At 29.8% G+C, this 25315-nt stretch overlaps 2 protein-coding genes and 1 long non-coding RNA gene across 4 annotated transcripts; 1 reads left to right on the top strand and 2 right to left on the bottom strand.

Moving 5' to 3' along the window:
• Positions 1-513: 513 nt before the first annotated feature.
• On the bottom strand, positions 514-14247 carry LOC126838363 (PDZ domain-containing protein GIPC1). Its single transcript, XM_050572723.1, has 7 exons — positions 13829-14247; positions 3382-3478; positions 3181-3314; positions 2304-2442; positions 2114-2217; positions 1958-2036; positions 514-852 (listed from the first exon to the last, which is right to left on the bottom strand). The coding sequence occupies exons 1-7, from the start codon at positions 14051-14053 to the stop codon at positions 692-694; spliced, it is 939 nt and encodes a 312-aa protein (XP_050428680.1). The 5' UTR covers positions 14054-14247; the 3' UTR covers positions 514-691.
• Positions 14248-20106: 5859 nt separating this feature from the next.
• Positions 20107-23128, top strand: LOC126838132 (transmembrane protein 181). Its single transcript, XM_050572284.1, has 12 exons — positions 20107-20456; positions 20528-20631; positions 20729-20890; positions 20967-21066; positions 21123-21276; positions 21364-21444; positions 21535-21634; positions 21710-21837; positions 21919-22068; positions 22136-22238; positions 22308-22532; positions 22756-23128. Exons 1-12 carry the CDS (start codon positions 20305-20307, stop codon positions 22878-22880), a joined length of 1584 nt encoding a protein of 527 aa, XP_050428241.1. The 5' UTR covers positions 20107-20304; the 3' UTR covers positions 22881-23128.
• LOC126838927 (uncharacterized) lies at positions 21588-24541 on the bottom strand. Of its 2 annotated transcripts, XR_007685745.1 has the most exons (6): positions 24305-24541; positions 24123-24217; positions 23930-24060; positions 23669-23817; positions 22732-22931; positions 21588-22511 (listed from the first exon to the last, which is right to left on the bottom strand). It is a non-coding gene; the product is annotated as an uncharacterized LOC126838927 (long non-coding RNA). The 2 variants fall into 2 exon arrangements; XR_007685744.1 differs by lacking the exons at positions 21588-22511; positions 22732-22931 and having other exon boundaries at positions 23163-23817; positions 24305-24534.
• Between the last annotated feature and the right edge of the window lie 774 nt (positions 24542-25315).

The following is a 25315-nucleotide window of genomic DNA, read 5'->3' as shown; positions in this document are numbered from 1 at the left end:
CTATCATATTTAAGAGATATATGGCCGATATTAACTATTATCCACTTGGCACTGACCTTTATTCCCCCATGTTCCTCTAATGTTAAATATGCCAAGAAATTGTAAACATGCCAAGAAATAAGTAGCATGCTTAAAACGGTTCAATACTTTCTCAGTTACCAAACCACGCATATTGATTCATATTTTCTTAAGATTGTAATTTTTTTGAATAGGTCGAACGGTGGTGTTACACTTTATCAGTGTACATAAGGCACGTGCAGTGTAGTGTACTACCTATATGCCAATACTCTTGAGGTATATGTTTACATAATACATTGTTTTATAACACTAATTACACTGGTAATTATCAACGGCGTAAATTCACTGGTTTATGCGTGAAACCTACATTATTTCACTGTACCTCTACACGGCTATTATGTCATACATTTGAAATAATATAATAATTACATAACGCGAGAACTAAGAACATTACCCACATAATATGAATTCTTGGCAACATACAGGCACCGAAGGTTTATGGAAAAAAATAATTTTATTTTCGTTCTGCATTGGCAAGAGTAATTAAACGCAAAAGCTAAATTAATAAATAATTGTATGTATGTACTTAATAAATAGTTTAATATGAAATTAATTTAAATTATTACTATTATACACGAGACAAGATAAACAGATAACGGAAGATGGCGGTCGTTCAGTTTTTCAAACGTCCCGCCCTGGCGTCTGTGATTACACCCCAAAGTTCAATGATGAAGTCATCGGTGAATCCTAACTCATCCAAGTCAGAGTTATCTATGGCTTCGGCGAAATCCATACTGTTCACCTTGTCTTCGCCCGTCTCCCATATTTGCGTGGCTGGAAAAAAAAAATATTATTTGCAACTTAAAAATAAATAAATAATCACAGATATATAATATAATAAACCAGATTGCTAAGTAAAGGTACATGCTCCGCCAATAGAGATAATTGAAGTTATCATTTTCCGCCATCTTTGTGGAAATTCGAACCTTATCACATGTTTATAACTGTTATCACTGATTATAACAATTAAAAGTTAAGTTGATAGCACAGTATCACAGATATATATATATATATATATATATATATATGTATATTATTTTGTACCTACACACATTAAAATGACCGGCGTCGACATTTCTTTCACTAGTTAGCGATCTAGTTTATTATATTCTATTTGTGTCAATGATAGACACGAAGTAGATTAAATCAGGACATTAATGAGGCGTCTAGTTTCGAGTTTCAACGCCAGCTAAAAGCCATTTTTGAACATTTTTACAACATAATTTCTTCAGGTGGGCGATTTTAAAACCAATTAAAATTTGTTCCCAACACAGTTTGAGTTAATTATAATCTTAATTTTTTTTGTATTCAATAATAATTTTAAATACCCTGTAAATACAATGTGGTCACTAAAAACAAAAAAAGAGGATTTAAAATGTCTTTTAGCTGGTTTTGAAATTATAGACGCCTCATTTAATGTATACAATGACTTTCGGATGGAGGCCGATAGAGGTCGTTTATCCTAATTTCTGAAAATTAAATTACACAACTAATGTATAAAAATAACATTATTTTGATTGATAAACGACAAGATGACCGCCACGTTTTTTTAGTGACTAACTCAGATGTAATAGGTAGTAATTTATTTATTTATTGCCTTTTATTAAAAAAAAAATATATTAAGGCTGAATATATTTTATTTTTACATTTAACCTACCTTTCACATCATTATTGCATAATCATTGAACACTATTAATTTTGTAATGTATAGTATCCTTCCTATATTTCATTTATTTCTTATCAGTAATATGCCCTTATTGAAACCGTCAAACACACACCTTTTAAGGTATAAGACTCATATTGCAATTTAATACATTTTTATCGCTAATAACAATTAACGGCTAATGAAGTTCAAAAAATAAATAACTTATGTGCTTACCAAGTTCGACGTCACTTATTCCAAGCAAATTTTCCAACAACTGATTGATCTTATCGATCCCCTTGCGCGATTCGTCGTTCTAAACAAACAAGTGTTATATTTATATGAACGCGGAATTTTTATATACAAATAGATACTTTTTAGAATTTTGTATACCTCTTTTTGTATATGCGCAGCGCCGTCCGCTTTAAATCGCAACGTTTCTTTACCATTGCCATACGAATTTTTGCCTCTGCGAGAACCTCTGGGTTCGATATTTGCTAAAAAAAAAATGTATAATTAAAACATAATATATTATTATACATTTGTTTTTTTCTTTTTATAGTTTTCTCGTGTTGTTACTTACAAAATCCAGCTTTGAGCGGTTCAATCAAACGCAACGTGAACACCGTCCCTTTGGGAATGTCTTTTAGTAATTTGGCGACTTCATAATGCCTTCTACCGACCATCAGTTCATTGTCAATTTTTTCAATATGGTCTCCTACCTTTAAAATATCAATTACACAGTTACTACTTATTTTGAGGTAATCGAATTACTGTGGCTAAATTCGCTAGACATATTTTAGAAAGAAATAATATGAGCTACTTAAAAACGAAATATTCTATACTCTAGAGGAAATGATCTTAATGCTAAATATAGATCTTATCATCTTTAACGTTGCTTAATTGTATTATACGTTAGAACCGCGGTTATTGACGGTCATCGTAGTTACCTATATAACTGCGGTTAGAACTTAGAACCACAAAATGACCAGAAGGGACACTTAGGTCGGGACTGATAAATGTCCAACATTTTGTTTCTGCGGCTAACGTACAATTTATTATCATGTTTTTTCCTGGAATTATCTATAGTCCATCTATGATAATCTGGCTCCCCATGTACATTTTTTTAATGTTTCCCTTCTGGTCATTCTTTGTTAGAACTATTTAGTTTTTTAAATACCAGCGACATGTTTTCCGGGTATTAATCAGAAATACGTTACTAGCGATTATAAATTATAATATGTTTTGTAATAGTGTGAAAATTTAAATATTAAAATGGATTTCTCTTTATCGCATTAACATTATACGAGCAACACAATCGTATATAGGAATGCATTATGCTGACAGAACAATAATTGCTTAATAGGTAATCCGTACTTCTTAATATACTGCGTAGTTATTTCCTTATAACGAGAATCACTTATATCAAACCTATTTGATTGTATAAATTATATACTTACACTTATGTAGGATATATTGTCGATGATACTATTTTCTTTGATCCGTTTAATGAAACAGTACCCAGAACCGTTATCGGTGATGGTCAAACCAAGAGCTTCATCGGTCTTGGCTATTTCGATTTCTTTTGGTCTACCTAAACACGAACAAGACGATTGTAATCGACATCATATTATTTTACACCAATCGTTTTCAGACGTTACCTTTTCGGTGTACAAATATAAAATCGTCCAGACCTATTTGACTGCCTAGAAGCTTGGTCATGTCGATTTTGTGTGTGTTCAAAGTACAAAAAAGTATCTGAAATGTAAAAAAAAATGATTAAGTAAAAAATATGATTATAAAATAAAATAAAAGACAGTTTTTATTGCATATGTATCTCACGATAAGGTAAAACTATATAATGATGATGATGATGATGAATAAAAACATTGTACAATGTAGCAGTCTCAACTTGTGACTTTAAATGACAATGCGATAAGAAGAGTTCCTAAGAAATTACACGACATTATGTAGACAATAGATTTAATAATATTTTGCCTACAGTGGCTACCATTCGTTTACTACACCCAATTTTTAAACAAACAATTATAGTATTAGTAGTATTATCGAGCACTATGAATGAGGCGCATGGCGCCAAAACAGCTTAAATTATACAACATAACAAATTAAATTCGCGTTTTATCACATTAAACATTTTAGAATGACATCATATTTCAAAACCAAACCGACCTATCCCTAAAAAAAATTGATCCACTAAACGGCAGAACTTAATTTTTTTGGCACTGTCATTTGAGTAATTATAGTTGTCGCTGTGGCTGTTCTGGCGCAATGCGTCTCAAATTAAAAAATGATTTTCTTAACTCTAAGTATAAAGTAATTAAATAAAATATTAGTTATATTATATTATCGCTGTCTAGACTGTGATAGTTAAATACGCTATTAAATAATTAATGCCGCACACGTCAGTGTTTTAAAATCAATCTCAGTAATTCAAGTAGATACCCAGTTAACATGATTTATGAATGAATTGACAGTAACATATAATTTTAAAATGTGATCAGTGCGAATTTAATTATTAAACGTTTAAAACATTTTATTATGTAGCCTACTTAAAACATAAATATCATATAAAAAATAATTATTTCGATAATCTATTTTAAAATATTAATAAACTGTTTATTATTGTGTTAGCATCTTACTAATAATGACAACTTCATAGAGTACTAACCAGTTTATTATTATCCTTCCTGGGTACAAATAAATCATAATATAATAACTGCAAGTGATTAAAATATATTAATTGGAGAAATTATTTCTATTTTACAAGTATTCAAGGTGTTCTTTTATTAGATTAAACGTCATATTTTCTGTCTCACCGTACCAAACTGATTACACCTTGACAAATTTAAGGAAACGTTAAAAACAATTTATTATTGTGTTTCAGATTTCTTGAATTGGTAATAATGTGTACATGAGTATATGAATTCATATCCGTCGAATCCTATAAAAATTATAATATAATATTATAATATTTATTGTTTGTCTGAGTTTTGAAATTAAATCCAAATGATTAAACTATTTAACGATTACCAATGTATTATGGAATATATTAGGTATGTTCGTAATTAAACGGCATAACATTTTTTTGTTTATTTTGATGAAATCTGTATATTTTATCTCGTATATTTCAGGGAAACGCAAACAATACAATTATTGCTAACACAGTGAAAAGTTGTGAAATTAATTAACAAACTATTTCACGACCTTCGACCGAATTTCCGTCACTGAAAGATAAAATATATCGGCTAAACTGCGTTGACCTTCGGCTGTATACTAAGGTTTACTCAAGTTTTCCTGTAATGTCTATAATAACTATGCAAATTTCAGACCGTACACGACTAACAATAGCAATACTAAATAACATTGATGATGACATAATAATATTAACACTATCTGTGTATAATAATGTGCCTTAGAGTTTAGACCATTGAACTGATTTTGAATCCACAGCTCTTATCATTTATTAAAAAGACGTCTCGTCGACGATTTTCAATGATAAAAACAAGTTTACACTAAACAGATAAAAGTACCTTTTAAAGTGATTTTTAGAGATAATACACATAGACTAACTACTAAAAAAAATAGAGTCCCAATGACTGAAATAATAATTACACATCACGGTATAACCTTTGAGTTAAGATTTTGCAAAAAATTACCTATAGCTAACTTCTTAATAATATGGGGGTAGGTTTGACGTTACCTTAAGACTTAATGCTTTCAATATTGTATATTTTATTGTCTACAGCACAACCGGCCAATTGTACATGATGAAACATACTTAATAATAATGATGAGTCTATGAAACGCTAGCACGCAAGCGAAAAGATAAAATAATCCATAAACAGGTTTTGAATTTTGTAGCACGCTCATATATGGCCACAGGCACTTTTAATTTTTTTTTTTTATTTGGAAAGTAAAGAGTTTCTATACCGCAATCATACAGAAAAAATAATATTATTGTATAAATTTGCACACTTTGTGTGGGTTTAAGTCGATTGCCCAGTTGCCGTTGGACGCAGTTTGACGGTCAGCAAATTTAGAATGAAATGCCAATAGCACATGCACAGAAATAGTAGTTAAATAAACCGCCTTTGCATTTTGTTCACTCACTGAGAACCTAATAAGTATATAAAATGTACAAACGTTATAGTAGAATGAAGTATTCAGTAGATTTAAGTACATAAAGACAATAGTCAGAAGTCGGACTTGCTTGTTGTTCTCGAGTTAGAAATTGTTTTCAACGAAGAGAAAACGCAATATTTTATTATTAGAAAATTACTTGGAAAGGTATACTGTTGTCTTCCCACAGGTGATTCCATAATTATTAATGTACACAATATTATGTGTTAGAAGTTGTCGACTGTTGTACAAACAAGTACAAGTTTTCAACGACGGGTTTGTCGGTCATCATTAGAGATACCTATTAACACTAATTCAATGTATTATTAAACTATAACATTTGTTTTGTCCAATGTCAATCATATTCCAAAATAATTAAAAAACCATTACTGTTTAAAACATTATATTAAAACGATTTTCTCTTATTTACATAGGACTTAAGTGATTCGATACGTTTTTATTTGATTTTTTATTACTATTTAATAATATGTTCATATTATGTAATATGTAAATTCAAATTACTTTATTAGATAACCCGTTCAGCTAAGTTCTTTGTCAGACCCAGTATTTTCTACGTAAAGGTATTATTTTTGTTTACCTATTAAAATACTCAACATACCTGTCGTGTGTCTGTCAAGTATTAAGAATAACAGAAAAACACAGAAGCTAAACACTATAAACACTAATGAGAAAAATCAATTAAGTCGTATATGTCTAATGTTTGTACAATAGCTACTAATATAAACCTGAAAAGTGAGTCCATACTTGCAACTTAAGAAGTATAGTCGATGTAACGTTTTGATTAACATTATTTCAAGCACAAATATATCATAGCGATCAGAAGCTTTTAATATTATTTATTTATGCACATAACATGCAAATAGTGTTGAAATTGTGATACCCTACAAATATAATATAAATATTAAATAAGAACCCTACATAGCTATTGTGTAGCTTGACATTTCTAAAATAAACGATTTTTTCTCGAATTCAAGCATAATTTATAGACTTCATTTGTTTTAATATGTTTTCCATTACCTATTTTCGTCGTATAGATATTATTATATAATCATATTTACCGTGGTTAGTGTATTATTATGATCTGAGAACTAGTAGATTTTCCTGGGAACGACTATTATATTATCTATACTAAGATAAATTACTAGTCCTAGTTGTCGGAGGATGAAAAAAAAACGTGTTTTACTTCAGGATAATTTGTCCGTCCACAAAAACAAGAGTTCAAATTCAAAGCACTTACAATAATTATTGTTCAATAATGATGACGGATAGCCTTATAATTACAGCCACTACCCACGTCCTGTCCGGCCGGCAATTTGCTGGGCATGTGTGTTCTTTCATTTATACTACTTAACCGCAAGAGAAGAATATTTTACTATAATGTAGTGTGAAATCGTTTAATTTTAGACCACTAAAAGCATGCAGACGTATTCCAACGAATATAATCGCACTTTTCTATTTTTTAGGCTTGCAAAATAAATGTATATATATATATACTTGACTGTTTGGCTTAATTAGCATGGAAATTCCGGGTACGCGATGATCATGGTTGCTAGATCCCAAAAAATCACGGACCGTGCAACATATCATCATAATAACAATATGCATTTTACAGAACACATTACACTATAGAATACACTCCATAAAATGTATGAATATGTATATGGTCAAAATACAAAAACTATGAAAGTACCTAACCTAGAAGTTTACAGCGGTCAATTTTCCCCTTTTTTTCTCTCCTTTATTGAAAACAAATTTTGACTTTAGATTTTTAAGAAATTAAAAAACATATTGTACAGATATATTATAACAGTAATGATATACTTGTCGACGTTAATTTTTTTGATAGGTTATCTGATAATTGGTAAAACTATTATCGAATTCTAAAAAATGAGTGTCAATACTCATATATTATCTGTCTATACATGTTCTCTAATAGAATTATTACGATTTAATCTATTTTATTAATGTTTATTTTATAGATTATATACAACTCCAAAATATACAAGTGCGTAGAAATAATTTATCTATTCAAGTTACCCTGCAATATAAATGAGTAGACGCAGAATTCGGAATAATTTTTTTTAAACATTTTGAACGACCTAACTTGATTCTGTGAGTACTTCGAAATTCTATAATTTCGCTTAATATCACAAATAACCAAAAAATACATAATAAAATACAGCTGTACAAGGTCCTTGTCGACCGACCTTTGTAATAAAATGGCTATTGAGCATATTATATTTAAAAGAAAAATCAATAATAAAACTGTTTTGAGTTTTGAGTGAAAAGGCTTTTTTTAAGACAACACAGAGGAATAACTACAAAATCCAATTTTTTTTTTGTACAAGTTTAGCATGTTCATCACTCATGTTGTTATGTGTATTTTGCATTATATTATTTAGTTACTGATATTCAAATAGTAACCTATACACTGTCATCTGTAAGGTACCTACTCGACTTTGTTCGCAGACGACATAAAACGTTTCGATAACGACTTTTTATCTTTTTAGTTTTCTTATGGGACACTGTCAGGCAGGCTCAGTACCATAAAGATAACAAGAACGTGCCGTTTTACTCCTATTTTACATGTTATAATATGATAATATATAGCTTAAGAATACTTTCATTGTTTGGTATTATATTGTATATTGTTTTTTCTGTGGCAAATTAACGGATTTTGCCTATAAGCCTATCCAAATCAAGTTTGAACTGTAATCATAACGTAACCCAAATATTATTGACAATATACCATACACATCAATGTATACCTAAAGAGTGTATTTCAATGTTGTCCTGAAGTGGTGCTTAATCGCTAAGTTTTATTTGTATTGCAATTATCTATTATGCAATACACTGTCAAAAAAAAATAACACAATCGTTCGTCAGATTGAAAGTTTTACATCACAGTCAATAAAACAAAATAGGTATGCTGCTATTAGGCGTCCAATTTAATTTTTAATAATATTTTTATTGCCGACTATCTAATAGTGAAACTTGTATAACACCAAACGTCAGCAGCGGTATATGCTAACTGATAATTTATAATAGCTATAAATGTTGTTCTGAATAATAATTTAACTCTGAAAGCGTATTCGTATGTACTATTGTGTATAATTAAATGGTTTTCTACACACGGGGCAATGATTATTTCCCAACTCTTATACCTTGATAATTGATTAAACGCACAATTCCGGAAAAATTATTTGCTAACAAACCTAGTTAAAAATTCTAGTCGTTATCGAATCTAAAATTAACCAAGTTTATTCAAACCGGATTACAAACAAAAATTGTATAAACAAATAACGATTCGTTTTAACTTTGCAGTCCAATAATGGATAATTTTTTACGTTTAAGAAATAGCCGAGTGTTAAAGGACCAATGTTAAAAAAATCATTTAATAAATGTTAATGTAATCCAACCTTAGTAATTTATGTACATTATAGTTACAAAATTGTTTGGATTAATTATATTTAATAGCTCTGTCGGTTTCTGTTTAATAAATTAAACATACGGTAGCCGTTACTGTTATTTTCAATAAACCAAAATGCAATAAGATAATATTGCCTTTTACATATTATTATATTATCGGTGGCGATTCATGCCTAATTCATAAAAATAAGATACATTATCATAATATCCTATAAGTTATCTTACAAAGATATCTGAATATTATCCTATTAGGACCTATTTTACGTTTTAATTATTTTTCCCCAAATAAAGACATGGACTTCTTCAAAGACATCTGGACTTTAGTAATACCCTACAGGGTTATCTTTATATAATTTTAATTAACTTTTTACATTAAACCACATATAATTATTATTTTTTCCATTGACTACAATCAATATTATTAAAATATATTATATTTAATATAACTAATTATGAAAACGCAAACAAGAATCTACAGAAGTTTGCTACTAAACAGTTAATCAGCGTTTCCCATTGAAAAACAATATTTCTATTATCTAATTAATAACATTTTAAATACAAAAAATAGTACATTTTCCATGCTGCACAAAAGAACATTGAATAAAGGATGTTTTTAGATATTATGATAAATGAAAATTGTCAAGACAATTTTAGCACTGACATAAGACATATTCATGTTAAAAATATGTGATGAATAATCCTTCACCTATTTTTTTTTTTTTTGTCATTAACCCGTTTTTAGCATATTTTACAAATTATTATTCTATCTATTAATAAATAAACAATACATATAATATATCATGGTTTAATGTTGTAGTCCTTACTTATTTGTTTGGCTATATTATTTGCTTTGCCCTTGAAAATTAATGATGACGATTGATAACGAATTTCTGTTTTATTATTTTTTTAACCTTATTTGTATCAATCTACTGTTTGTATAACCTGTTGGCGGTCTAATATTATGTTATGTGAATCTATAAATGTAGCTGACCATATTACAACTTTTTTTTTTGTTTTTTACGAACGACAATGTCGTTAGCCTGTTTTTTTTAATGGATGTAACGACTGTGTAGCTTTTTTTTCACGCTATATACTGAATTAGAATAAATTACAACGAATTAGCTCTTTTGAAATAATAACTTTGTTTAAATTAATGCAAACAGGAACTCGTTCCGTGTATTGTTTTCGATAAGATTTGTGAAAGCAAAGGCGTCGGCCGCAACAAGATCGTATCAAAAGTAAGTACGCTTTATGGCTATGACGGCACATCATGTTTTATTTTTTTGAAAAAAGAGAACCCGGTCATACAAGTTTTATCGATAGAAAACGATTTCCAAACACATTAACGACGTCTAATCGTAATTCCGTTGTGCGCTTACTCGGCGGAACTCGGTTTTAAAGTATATTGGAAATTCGAAACAGAAAATAAACTTTTAAATTTGTCTAATAAATATATTATAAGATCAAATATATTTGAACAGTCAAGTTTTTTCTATTAGTCGATCTGATCTTAAATATTTATTTTTTTTTTAACTTGCACATTGCATCTCTAAATAAATAATTAAGAATTAATTTTTTGCGCGCATTCAAATTATACCTACTTTTTTTTAAGTCTATGGCTGCGAATTGAATGCATTGGACAGTGTCTAAAAGCCAATGATGAACTTAGACTTATAATATAGAACTTTTAGCCTTGATGCGGAGCTGAGAAGGTATTGTTATTACAATGATGGGTTTTTAATTATTTTCTTTTTTTTGTGTCGGGACCCAAGATATCTTTTTAACCGCTGAACCGATATATTTATAGACCACAAATCGTACATGTAAAGTACTTTATTAGGTTAAACCTTTAAAAAATGTAACCCTTCCTTTTCAACAAAAAAAAAAAAAATTACCATATTTTTCAACTTGAAATTACGGCTCTTTATAACTGTTTTAAACATATTCAAATTAGTTCCAAATTTCTATAGAATATTCTTTAGGCATAGTACAAACGACAAGCCAAAAAAATATCAAAAACCCTTTTTCTTATAAAGGGTGGAAAGTTTTTTTTTATTTCACTTTTCTATGCAAACTTTTAGGGTTAAAAGTCTAGACCGAAGGTATAGAATCGGGCTATAACATATGCAATTTTCTCAAAAATGTGAAGTGAAACAAAAAAAAAATGGGGAAAATTACACATTGACCTTAGTAAATTTACATAGGTCAAGTGAATCACCAGTTAACAGGTATGACGAATAACGATCGGTAACCGAGAGAAAAACTGTAAAACTGAAAAACAGATTCTGTCCGCACATTTGGAAAATGGTGCATATCAGTAAAATCATAATAAAACATAAATCACAAATGGAAATAAAATAAGTTAGTTCATACACCAGAAAGCTATCAGGGGAAAAACAATTTTCATAAAACAACAACTCGTTTATTTCCCCCTCAAAGACATTGGCAGAGATCAAAGGGGGGGGGGGTCTAAAAACCGTAACTTTAAATTAGTGCTACATTTTTTTTTTATTTCAACAAATCTCTCGCCGGGCAAACATAGTATTTTGTGCTGCATATATTGTAATTATTGTACGCCTAATATAACATACATTATTATGTTCTATTAGGTATAGTTTTTATTAACAGCATACCGTACACTGGTTGCCGGCGTGCAACGAATTATAATAATCTAAATCTAGTATCTTTTTTGTCCGGTAAAATTCATAACTCTCCTGTAGCCTACCGATTGGCAATAAGCTTATTACATAGATCATTGTTGACGGGGTGGGGATATTGGAACGTTATGGTCAATGATTCCGGTGGCCCTTTAACCGGAACGCTATTTGTTGTATATGCCCTGTACGGCACCACATTGCACAGTGTTGTGAGCTCACATCGTGTTCCGGTCCGGAAACTAGTCGATTTTTTTTATTTTATACATACACATACAGGGTGTATCCATTAAAGACGAGACACTCACGTTTTCTCTTAAAAACAGTTGCAAGTTTTGTATTTGTTTTACTTTTGGAGACACTTTAGACTGCGTTATTTTACAAGATATCAGACAATGTGTTCAAATTTTTTTCCCAGAGTTCCATCAACTTTGTTTTTAAAACTTAAACGTTACCGTATACACGGTGAAAACAGACTTAACGGACACACCTGTATACGGGTCGTTTATTGTAAAAATGGTGTAACTCCAAATTTTTCAAATATACATATTTTTCTTCAACAGAGCACACATTTAGTCGTATCTTTCGTTATAAAAGGAAGGCACTCCGATAAATGCAAAATAAATTTACAAAAATAGAAAACACTGAATGAACAATTGTATTGTTTTTCATATACATTAATTTACAAAAAGCTCGTTCATATATACATATAGATGTATACATGAATTGATACATATACATATAAATATTTAAATATTATTTATTTATATTGATGCTGTATAGGCAGGTTTAACCGTATATATTTAATTTACTTTTTGAATTAATAATAATTTGCTAAAAATATTGACTGGTCGATAACTAGTTTTTTGGATAAAAAAAGGTAAATAATTAGACATTTTTCAATATTGTACAACAACATGAATAAAAATGTGTGTCTAAAACGGTAAAATCGTAATTAGTTTCCGAGAAAATGCGTGTCTAAGAGGGCGAAGTCTCATTAAAGATTTTTAATGGTAAAAACATGTTTACGCAAAACAGAAAAGTACCTTTCAAAATGTTTTAGAGATAAGACACCAATATTTTAAAAAAAAAATACTTCCGAGGGAACCTCGCATGCGTTTTTCAAAATATAATTCAGAAATAAGTTACAAAGTTTTATAAAAATGTATTTTTGCATTCATCGTATTGACTTATGCATTGTAGACAGTGCAAAACCCAAACGAGGTCCCTAAATAAATCTTGTCCCCTATCTTTTTTATTAGAAGTGTTTTTATCTCAATAAAGTACTTTAAAGGGTACCTTTTTCTGTTTGGCGTGAACATGTTAAGATGTAAAAAAAATGTTTTTAAATCGCTGTCAAGGATGTCGTGATAGTTAAAAAATAAATCAACCTTAGAAAAATAAGAGTGCTAATCACTTAACTAATAATTGTGTCGTTTATTGTAAAAATGGTGTAATTTCAAATTTTTAAAATATACACATTTTTGCTTTATGGAGTCACATTTATAGTCATATGTTTCATTAAAAAAGAGAAGCGACTGCGATAAATAAAAAAATAGAAAAACACCGAACGAATACTTGTAATTGTTTTCCTACAAAAAACTCGTTATTTCAAAATTCAATTACAATAGGAGATAATTTACTTTTACAATGAACGACACAATAGCATATAGTATAACACATGGCAGTATAACCTTTGAGTTAAGATTTCGCCTATATCTAACCTCCTTAATAAATAAGAGGTATCACGTGCTCTTGAGTTAAACGAATCGCCACATTAGCTGATATCCAACACAAGCACGTGGATTATGCAAAAAATAAATGGCGCCAATTTTTGTGCATTTTTTGGGATTTTTAGACTCACCTCTTCCGAAGGGAAGTCATAGCAGTCGGCCACCCTCTGGTAAAGCTCGCGGACGTTGGAGAAGTCTGACACCAGCCCGGTGGGACTACCCTGGGCCTGTTGACAATGGAACACCAGGTTCTGTTTGACCCTTTCGCCGTCTTCGCCTCGGTGTTGCTGCTGTTGCCGGACCTCGGCCGATTCCTTGGTGTGTTTCTGCACCGTTTTCCGGTTGAACAATGGCATGGTCGGTGGGAAAACTACAAAGAAGTTCACATGACGCACATTCAAAGGGGTATTTTTTTACTGAGAACGTCGCGCGCACACACACAAGACAACGCACTGATAAACACACTAAACAAAACGATCGAAGCGACAGACCAAGACCGACGACGGCGTGTCAGCGACTAACCACGCGCACAGGTATGGTATAACGTTGCCAAGCGGTATAATAATATAGTTACCTACCGGTTGGGTGTAGCGAAGGGCAGGGGCCCCGGACAACAGCTGCTACAGCTACTGCTGGTCGTGTTAACGTCTAACCTAGTGGAACACGTCATAATATTCGGTTTGGAAATGATGTTTTGATTCCGTTATGAATATACTTGTCTACGGTTATGACTCTCCTAGTGCGTAGGTCGGACTTTGAAGCCCGTCTGCCTTCGGCTCTCGACGATAAGATGACATATCCGCACCGGTTAAAACGCATCGCGCCACCGAAATACATTTCTTTAGTATTGCTGAACAATAGGTACCGTTGAAAACATATTTGTCTGGCAAAAACCATATTTTATATAATCATCATCAACGTTGCGGCCAACGTGGGATGGTTACTACCTACCTGACATTTTTTATGTGCTAATGAAAGTTGTATAGAATCAGTTATAAAAATAAAACAAAACTATTATAAAACTGTACTATACAGCGTACAAGCAGATTAGAATATAAAAAACTACTGACTAGACACAGATGGTTAGCGTAACCGCCACACCGTTTTACTTTAGATCTATTGTGTTGAGAAAGAAGAGTTTACGGATGATAGGGTTGGTTGCTTACAATGAATGGCGATGCCGGAAATTCGATTGAAATGACGAAGGATCTTAATGATTGGTTAATCAGAATTTGAATCTTGACTTCCGCCATAGCCAATACACTAATTGCAACAACTGGTCGTTGTTTGGCAAAAAAACCATTTATAATAATACCTAGGATTTATTTTTAGAGTCTCTGTGTACATATTTTTTTTTAATAAAATAATAAGTTAAAATTTTTAACTAAACAATATTAAAAAAACAAGCAAACACACAAGTGAAACATAGAAAGTTCTGATTAACTGGTTTTAAACTAGTGATGTATTAATTTCTAATTATATATGTATTAATACATTAGGTATGTATTTATATAACATATATATGTTGTAACGAAGTTGGACTTATTAAAAATATAATAATTACTTATATTTTTAGGAATTATTAACAGTTTTGTCTAAATCCAAAGTATTGTAAAATCACAGGAAAAGAAGTATAATGTAAAAACAAATGAATAAAATAAAACAATTAATATTTTCTCATACCAGTAAAAAGTAAACTATTAATTATGTGACATCTCGTTTTTTTTATTAATAATTTTTAAAAAGTTTAAGTGTTACCTATTGTTTTTAATCAATAATCAAATGGTTATACCTATGTATGCAATCTAAAACTTTAGTAAAGATTTGAAAATAAAATGTATAAGTTTTTTTTTATAAATTTGCCTATATTATATTATTACAATTAATACAATTTAACATTAAGTAAAGCTTGTACAGTAAATGTACGCCCGTTATGTTTGGATATGTTTTAAATTAAAAATTTGAACAGAAAACATTAGTCAACTATAGCCGGTTATTTAAATTTTTTTAATGGGCAAACCATGGCCAACATTTTACATAAATAATTATGTCTATTATTCGTGCCAACTAATTAAACTATTAAGGAGCCTCTACACTAGCATTTATTAAGGCGCTTTGTATAGGCAATTTTTCGCTAAAACTTAACATTAAGCTAAAAATAATTTTTAAATTGTGCCACGACTGATGTGTTAATGATTTTTTTAAAGAACTCAAATATTTGTTTAAAAACTTAAATCAGAGTATTCTTAGGAACAGTACGTTTGAATTAGAATGAGTCGTTTTCGACCAAAGATACGCAGATGTCCCTTAAAAGGTATTTAAATGTTAATTTTTATGTTTTACACTATATTTATATTAATTTTTTGTATTATATTTTACCGTGAAAGTTAGACCGGAGAGGATTCTAAATAAAGCCATTGAGAGGACGTGATATTCCCAATTTCTTAATGGAATTAGGTATATGGAAATTTGTTTGCAAAATCTCAATTTAAAGCTTAAAGCTGTAATGTACAATTTTTAGTTTAAGTAATTAGAACTTTTTTTTTTTTGGTAGTTATTTATTTTTCGGATTATAGCAGCATGTTTGTCGGCGATTTTAAATATTTTCATTTAAACGCAGTTACGCAGAGCCCATGGTTGTTTTAGAGCAAAATCACCTAGTATAAAAATGAAAGAAAAAACCATTTGGAAACAAGATCATAACCGATTTTGAAAAAAGTTATTGCTATTTAAAAAAAGTAAAAAAAATATGATTTTTAAATGTTAAATATTAGGTTTATCGAAAAAAAAAGATATGTCAATTTCTCCCAAATCTAGTCTCGTTTATTTTGTTATAGGTATTTTTGGTTGCAGTGAAATGACAAAAAATATAATCATCGCGAGTCGTTAATATTTCAAAAGGGAAATAAATCAAATAAATAATATCGCATGGAAGCTAAAACCTATTACAATATATATATGATTAATCGAGTAATATTCGAGAAAGTGAGTGAAAACCTACCTACCTGCAGAGCTGTTGTGCATCATTCGAATACAACTCTGATAATAATAAAGTTTTTTTTTTTGAAACTTAAATAAGTTGCAGTTAAATAACTACAATAAAATTATTTAAACGAATATGAGAGGAAATTTTATAGAAAATGTTAAAAATAGTTGATTAATTAAAAAATGTTGGTCGTGTACATTTTGTAAGCATTTTTTATTATACTATTAATTTGTCAGTTTGTTGTGAATGTGAATACATCAAACGCGTTAAGCCGAATAACAGTTGTAATACAGTCGTATAGAATATAATTTTTAGAAGAAAATTTTATTTTCAGAAGATGCTAGGTCGATAATAATATATTAACACAAACAGTATTTATTTGTTTTTATATAGCTACACTGTATAAATAAAAACACAACAGTGTTCAAAATATTTTATTGTTTCTACTGACTTCAGTTGTATTTTTTACAATTTAATGTATATTTCCACTGAAACTACTGCCTACAATATGAGTTAAAAATAATTATTTATATTAACCTATATTATATCTTTTGATTTGGTGTGCACAGAACACATTATGTCTGTCTTTCTGGATTTCTCTGCGAGTTCGATTTTGTCAAATTTCTTATACTCATCCAATTGGACTGCTCGTAGAAGCGATTTGATCTTAGTAAAACCGATGTCGTTCAATAATTGTTTAATGTAAAATATCAACGCATAAAATATGTTCTAGAATCGGTAAAGGGTGGTTTTCTGTTTTGATAGATTTAATGCTGGCAAATCGCTCAAGTTGAATAATAGAATTTCGGCTATACGAGTCGATATCTGCTTTTGTGATAATAGTTTGGTTGTCAAGAATACAGGTTAAAGGCGAATACACATTTCTGTCTTCGTTGAAAAAAACGGCGAATTCTTCTATTTTAGAAAGCAGTCACTTATTGTAAGAATCGCAATATTTACCATCCACCTGTCGGCCACCCGTTTGGTCGATAAGCCTCTTCAGGTAAATCAGATGTTTGGCAATTGTGTGCATCACATTATTTTTGTAACGTTGCTTCTTCGCTAATAGTTATTGTGTTAATTAATCCAAGCCAAATAATGGCCTTTGCCGAGACGAATTTATGGAACATCTTTTCCAGAAGACGTCTGGCCGGTATACTAAACGCAAATACTTACCGAGCAGAGATATCTGTCTTGTAGTAGGTAGTGAGGCAAATAACAATATAGGTTCTATTGACATAATATAATTATGACCAAGGTCAAATATCTATTTGAAAACCATTTGTTGTTATTATATTATGTGGTATTCAAAAGGAAGTGTTTTATTATAAAAAAAAAAATAAGAAACAACAATTTTTCAACATTAACTCCCAGTTGAAGTGTAATATTATTTAAAATATATGTTTATGTTTATATAATACATTTAAGTATGCGCAAATAGTGATAAATAGAGTTAATCGCTTAAAATAAAAAGTTAGAATTTTATCAACTGTACCATCAATTTAAGAGCGTTTAAAAAATAAAATTCTCTATAGAATGGACTATCGCGGTTAGCTTAAATAAATTGCATAACTACGCGGGCAAGGCAAAGCAATTCATTCAAAGTGAAAGCACCTCAAAAATTAAAAACTGTGTTTACTGGATTTTGAAAGGGAAGTGGTGAATTTTTTTAATTTTTGGCCCAATAAAGTACCAATGAAATATAGAGTTGCTACACGAAGAAATCGGTTCAGCGGTTTAAAAGATATCGTGGGTCCAGACACATAAAAACACATCATTGTAAATACAGTACCTTCTCAGATCCGCGTCGAAGCTGAAAGGTGTTCAATTAAAACTTGTTATAAAAGTTCTTAAAAGAAATTGCTAATAAAAATGTTCTACCAAAATTTGTTTTAGATTTAAAAAAAAAAACACTTAAGGTCTATCACACCTGCCATGTGTTTATTCGGTACAGGCAAGTTTTGTCAAAATCTTAATTTAAAAATAATACTGCATTATGCTAACTACAATGATGATGCGCCTGGTAATTTTTTTTTTATAATACTACAATAATATGGTCTGTTTCTAACGTTTTCGCTATTTTTCCTTATTGTTAATTATGAGTTATTAACTTCCCCATTTTGCTGGTAGTGGTGGTATAATCTTAAAATACTATTTTAATATCGTTGTACTAACTTTTGGACAACAATAATAATACACGTCGTACATCAGAGGTTTTTTTTGATACAATATTTAAAAAATAATTTTATTGAAGTAGTATAGATTTTAAATGATTAAAAAATTAAACCAATAAAACAATTAAAAAAAAGAAAACCATGACATACGGTGAACCTATAATAAATGTTTTCTAATTTATGATACTAAATTTTTAAACTTTACATCGACTGCAAACAAAATAGGGTAGTTTAAGAAAAAGCTAGCTATTTTTTTGTAATATCATGTTATTTAACTGTTAGTTGAACAATGAGATGTTGACAATTACATAGGGATAAGCCGCATGTTTTTCTATGCCAACTATAACACTATAAAGTATAAATTTAATGTGTTTTATCTTTACCAATATTCTTTCTCGTGTAATTCAATGTTCCCAATCCTATTTATATATACATATATATAACAGAATAAATACATATTTATAATTTATAAAGCTGAAAATATTATTACCTACCTACCTACCTAGTCACCTACCTATTTATACAATATATATCATATTCAAATTGGAAAAATGGCCAAACTCTTATCAAATATAAGTACAGAGTTTAATAATAAAATAATTTGGAGACCCTTTTTAAATGCAGCGATATAAACAGGTGGTAATAATATTGCCAGCTTTATTTTTTTTCAAATACATGTTTTGATAGTGGTTAATTAAAAAATTAGAAAACATCCTAAAACCATGTACAGGGTGTTTTCAATACGACTTATTTTTGCTGGGTTTTTTGTCCTTAGATATTATGTTATACCGACATTATTAAAAAAATAAAATGCACTTGAAAGTATAAATTATAATAATATCAATATTAAAAAAACAAAACTTAATTACTTATTATTATTATTTTAATAATTTTCATCGCTAGAACTATGGACAAACAAAACTATTCGACTTTTATACATGCCAACAATACCTTCGCAACAACTTTGTCTCGAAACAAACCATATTTATGTTGTTAATACTCACAAAAAAGCCTACCTATATGGGTTATCTATGCAAATAAACATTCCGTTATTTCCATTTATAAATACAATAGCAGTAGGTCTGACTACTTATAATATATTTTGTAAGTTGGGCAGCAATGCTCTGTGCTTGGTGCACGGGGTGGGAATGGCAGGGTGGATCAATAGCAGCTGTGACGGTACAGTGGGTATAGTAAAGAGTCCCTTCTGTAAAAATAATACAACCCCAGACGCATGTGTAAACGTGATTTGATTAGAATAATATCTAACAACATTCATTGTATTTTGTTTTGTATAGAATAATAATAATAGATTTTACGTTGTTTTCTTCGTGTAATTATTATCAAAACAAAATCAACATTGCGAATGTAAAATCATTAATCAAGTATTACAAACTAAAAGTAGGTAATTAAAATTTTTTTTTTTTTTTTACTTCTGTGGTAAAACATGAACTCAAACGACGGACCCGAGACCAGTTACACGCTACCGACCGGCAATTGTTTGGCGATAGTCAGGAATTTGGTATCCCAATTCAACGATTTATTCAGCGATTTCAACCGATACATTTCTCCGGCTTACCATCATGACCGATGTGAAAGGTACCATACCCAATATAATTGGAAACAAAAAAAAAAATCTCATACTTAATAATATGGATTTTGTGTTTTAGGTCCGTGCACATGCGATTGTACTCCATGAACAAACGGGAGTTCGTCATGATATTTGTCATTTTGCTGACGGCTATGGGATTAGTGTTGTTTATCGGCTTGACGGGTAGGTAACCAAACAGGAATTGAAATTGGTTTTTTGCTATTTAGTAAACTCTACAACATATATGGTATTTATTTGTATTTTTTCCGACACGATCTAGGTCCACCGATAACTTTGACAAGTAAAACCAGCGGTGTGGATATATTGAAACACAATAATGGGACGCTACCTCAGGGCCCATATGTTATGAAAACTCCTAGTCTGACCGTTTACAATCAAAGGCTATGGTTGATCGCAGTTGTTTTAACAGACAATAAAGACGGTAAATGGTCACGACGTTTATATGGCGTAAATTGAATAATAATACTTGTATATTAGTAATTTATACGGTATTTTAGATGAAACGTACGACAAAAGTTTCAACATAAATATGTCCATCAAAGGCATCACGCCTCAACACAAGTATAATAGTGTAAAAGCGTACAGTCAAACTAGCAGGTAATAGCTAATACTCTTTTACATTTGAATTATTATAAGACTTTTGTTGTGTACAGGAAAAGACATTTACTATGCGAAAGACAGACTTGCAGTCAAGTACCTATTGCCCATATTGGATATATTCATTATACTCATTACATATTTAATGTATCATTTTGCAATCTAGAGACTTTCCATCAGAAATATCAAATAAAAGAAGTTTTATTCTACGTGAGTACCCTGATATTTGTACATAAATATATATGTATACACAATCAAAATACCATTTAGTTGTAATTTATCGTGTCCTATTATTAGTATAAATCATATAACCCAGGATACACTCAAATGGAAATATGGTTCAGGCTGATTTATTTATTGAGTGCGTTTGGAGTACTAGTAAGTTAATAATTGTGTACACAATTTGCCTATTAATTAATTTTTATACAGTTTATAAAACGATAATAATTATTGTGATGTTATTATTAGTGCTTTTTCGCCAATTCGTTGAGAAAATTCCCAATAGCCGATTGGTCGTACGAACAGAAATGGACCATCATTTTATTGCCTTTACTTATTTTATTTAACAGTACGTAATTTGATGTTATTTAAATAGTTCACTTTTACAGTAATATTTCAATTATTAGCGTGAACAACTTTTTAGATCCATTTTTCCCTCTGACACTTCTGACCGGCAACGAAGTAATCGGAGTCGCCGATGGAGTTTTCCAAATCACATTTATTTGTGCTATACTATTCTATTGGCTTTGCATCTATCATGGACTCCGCCAGGTATTTAAAACTTGAACAATATAATAAACATACAATGGTTATAATTTCTGTTAAATACCAAACCCTTTTATTTTGGTTTAGAATGAAAGAAAACCACTGACATTTTATCTATTCAAAATCGCTTTAGTAAGTCCGTTTTGGTTGAGCGGTGTTTTAATTGCCAAGTATCGACGTATAAATGAATTCGAAGATCCAGCATTCAGTTATGAGATCGATACCAATGCTTTTTCGGTAAATCATTGTAATCATCTTAGGTGTCCATTAGGAAGAATGTTGTAATTATGTGTTTTCTTTACAGAACATAAAGCTGTGCGTGAACATTTTCGCATTCGTTTACATTTTATTCTTGGTGTGCTTGATTTTGAGAGCATACAGTGATTTGCGTTCGATGCCCTACTTCGGTGAGTTTGATAACAATTTAGTTAATTCAACAAATTGTGTGATAAAAATATAATAATCCTATTTTTTAGATGCAAGACTAAAGTTTGTAAGCATTTCAATGGTTATTTCGCTGCTTATTTGTTTTATCATCACGTACATGCGATATGGATTCGGTTTAATCGAAGATACATTTGCCGCCGATTTAAATACTGAATACATGTCGTCGGCCTTGTTCATGACATTTTACGGGATTTGTAATTTTTACGTGTACACTCTAGCTGCAGTGTATTCGCCTGCAAAGAAACCCGGGTTTGGTATGTATTATTTAAGTATCTTTTAATGGTGGTGTATTACGAACCTTGGCATTTATCGTTTCAAATAATCTGTAACTTTAAATAACTGTTTGATTTTGTTTTTTAAACAAACTATTTTTATAAAAAAATGTTCGAGATTTTATTAAAATAATGCCCAGGTTTGAAATATAACAAGACATAAATAAAAAATAAAAATTACTTCATCGGTTTTCAAATGATTTAGAATCTTCAATAACAAAAGACAACCCAGCTTTTTCAATGGTTAACGATTCCGAAGAAGACGGTCCTTATGGATCTGATGATGAAAGCCATAAACCTTTGAATCCGCCTAACGACGACAGCGATTAACTTTGTGTTCATTTCTATGATAATTATTTTTTTTTTTTTCCCAATGAAAAGCTAAAAAAGTGTTGGTATTAGTTTTATTATTATAATAATAAATATTGTCTTACGTAATAAGTCAGTTTCTGTGATGATTGAATGTAATATTATAATAATTGTAACATATAGAGTTTATGTAATCCAGTATTAAGATATTATAAGTTCAATTGTTTTTTGAGTTACCGTTTTAAAATAAAATGATTACTGAACACATTTTATAGTATCAATTGGATAAAAAAAACAAAAATATTTTTCAACATCAAAAATGTTTTGTATTGTATTATTTTCATAATGCTTACAAAAATATACAATTTTTTTAAATTTTAATACTATATCATTATTAAGTATTAATAATAATTGTACTAAATGTAATATTGTTGTAAGATAATTTGACATTTGTTAATTGGATATTTAAGTATAAATAAACAAAACCTATTACTTTTAATAATTTCGAAAATATTTATCACACTCAGTACGGTCTAGCAATCAAAGACGCAATGATATTTTATAATTAAAAATAGCAGGTAATCAAAGGTTATAATTCCTGATGGTATAGTATGAATAAAACTTTTATAAATTAACAAAAAAAAAGTAATATTATTGACTTCTTGTATACAAAATGGAATGTAATTGTTATTCTTTTAAAATTGTTGAAAAATTATTCTATAACAGTGTACATGTACTTATTAAAATTTTAGGAATACGTGCTATGTTGGTCGCTTAAAAAAGGGTATTTATTTATTTAAAATAATAACCTCATAATTCACTCGTCTTGATTTACAAGTAATACAAACTGGAACATTTTTTTGAAGGATAAATGTGAAATAGTTTTCAACAATTGGCAGTGCTTATTATTGTGCCATCTTGGTCATTATCTTCAGACATATTGAATTGTTTTAATAACCTTTGAAACACAATTAATAATATCCAAGTATTAAAAAAAAAAAACAGTGTGCAATAATCATAATTATTACCCAATTATCATCAAATAAAATAATTAAAAAATAATGCCTTACCTCATAGTACTGTTATATGATCCTTGCTCATAACCTCGTTTAAATCCTTCATTGTAACCGCTATCAAATCCCATTTGAAACATTACATCCGATTCTGGTTCGGTGCTGGTAGCTCCATCCCGTAAAGCTGTCTATAGAAATATTTTAATTATAGAATCAACATTTAAAATTAGTTTTTATTTTGTAAGATTACTTTTTGTACATCAAGTAGATGTTTTCTCCAATTCCTTGCCAAAATTTCTCTTTCGTCATCGCTGTCCGTTGGCTCCATCTCTCAAGTCGTCTATCCTGAAAGGTATTATATAAATTTGTATTATTTGACAGTAGGTACGTTACACTTGAGAAGCTTTAAAATTTAACTACAAAGTTTAATACCTGATGTATATAATATATGTTAAAAAAAGGGTAAAATTATCAAGTCGGATTGTTTTTTCTGTAGGAAAAATTTGAACAACAATGACTCAACACCTTAATTCAACTTTTATTGATAAATTGGTAAAATCTATAGTCTAGTAAACTAGTGAGCTGTGAGTAACGTCTAGTAAATACAAATTTGTGAATTTAATAGTGTACAAGGTATTAAAATTTTATAGCAATAACGCATGTAAGTACTATGTATTATCAGCTGCGCTCATAAGATGTTATCACAGATTAACCAGAAGGTCAATGAAATGTGTGCGTTACCATTTGAGTTTGCTATCAAAAAAACTAAGTTGGAAAGGCGGTAAAAACGAAATAAATTGTGAAAAATTGAGATCACTTTGTATTAAAACATTATGAATAAAAAAAAAAATTAATTTCTTATTAAACTCTATGAGATATTGAGTGGTTCACGATGAAATGATCACCCTGTACCCTGTATCTATTTTCTATGCCTGTACATTATAGTAGTGTAACCTTAAGTAGATGGCTGCCACGTTTTTGGCTGATAACCATCCCAGTAATTAGTGTTATTTTAATTGTACAAATTAATAATCGCATTTAAAACAATTGAATCCCCATCCAACCCTAGAAAAAAAAATTTTAAAAGCCCCCCCCCCCCCCCGGAGTTTAACGGATCCAAACTAGTGGATTCATCTGTAAACTAATAAATTCATCGTTATTTTAATATGAAACAAATATATATATATATATATATTTCAGGTTTTGCAAATGTCCAATTTAAGTTCTATAAAAAAAAATAAAAATCTGTAGCCTCTACAGGATTATGCTAAAAGCCTATTTTCATTTCAGAAATTCAGATTTTTTTTTAAATTAAATTATGAATTTCTGCGATAAAATGCAACCTTAAGTATATAATAACGCAATTTAAATTATTAGATAATTTGTTGATGCGATTTAAAATTAATGTCAAACACGGTGCATTGAATAAATACAAATAATTCT

Source organism: Adelges cooleyi, unplaced genomic scaffold (genome assembly GCF_023614345.1).
Source record: "Adelges cooleyi isolate 19-005CV unplaced genomic scaffold, UGA_ACOO_1.1 ACOO_flye_CR_arks_rails_tigmint_CR_PRNA_30, whole genome shotgun sequence".
NCBI lineage: Eukaryota > Metazoa > Arthropoda > Insecta > Hemiptera > Adelgidae > Adelges > Adelges cooleyi.
Note: the sequence above shows the minus strand (reverse complement) of the source record. Positions and strands in the feature narration are given on the sequence as shown.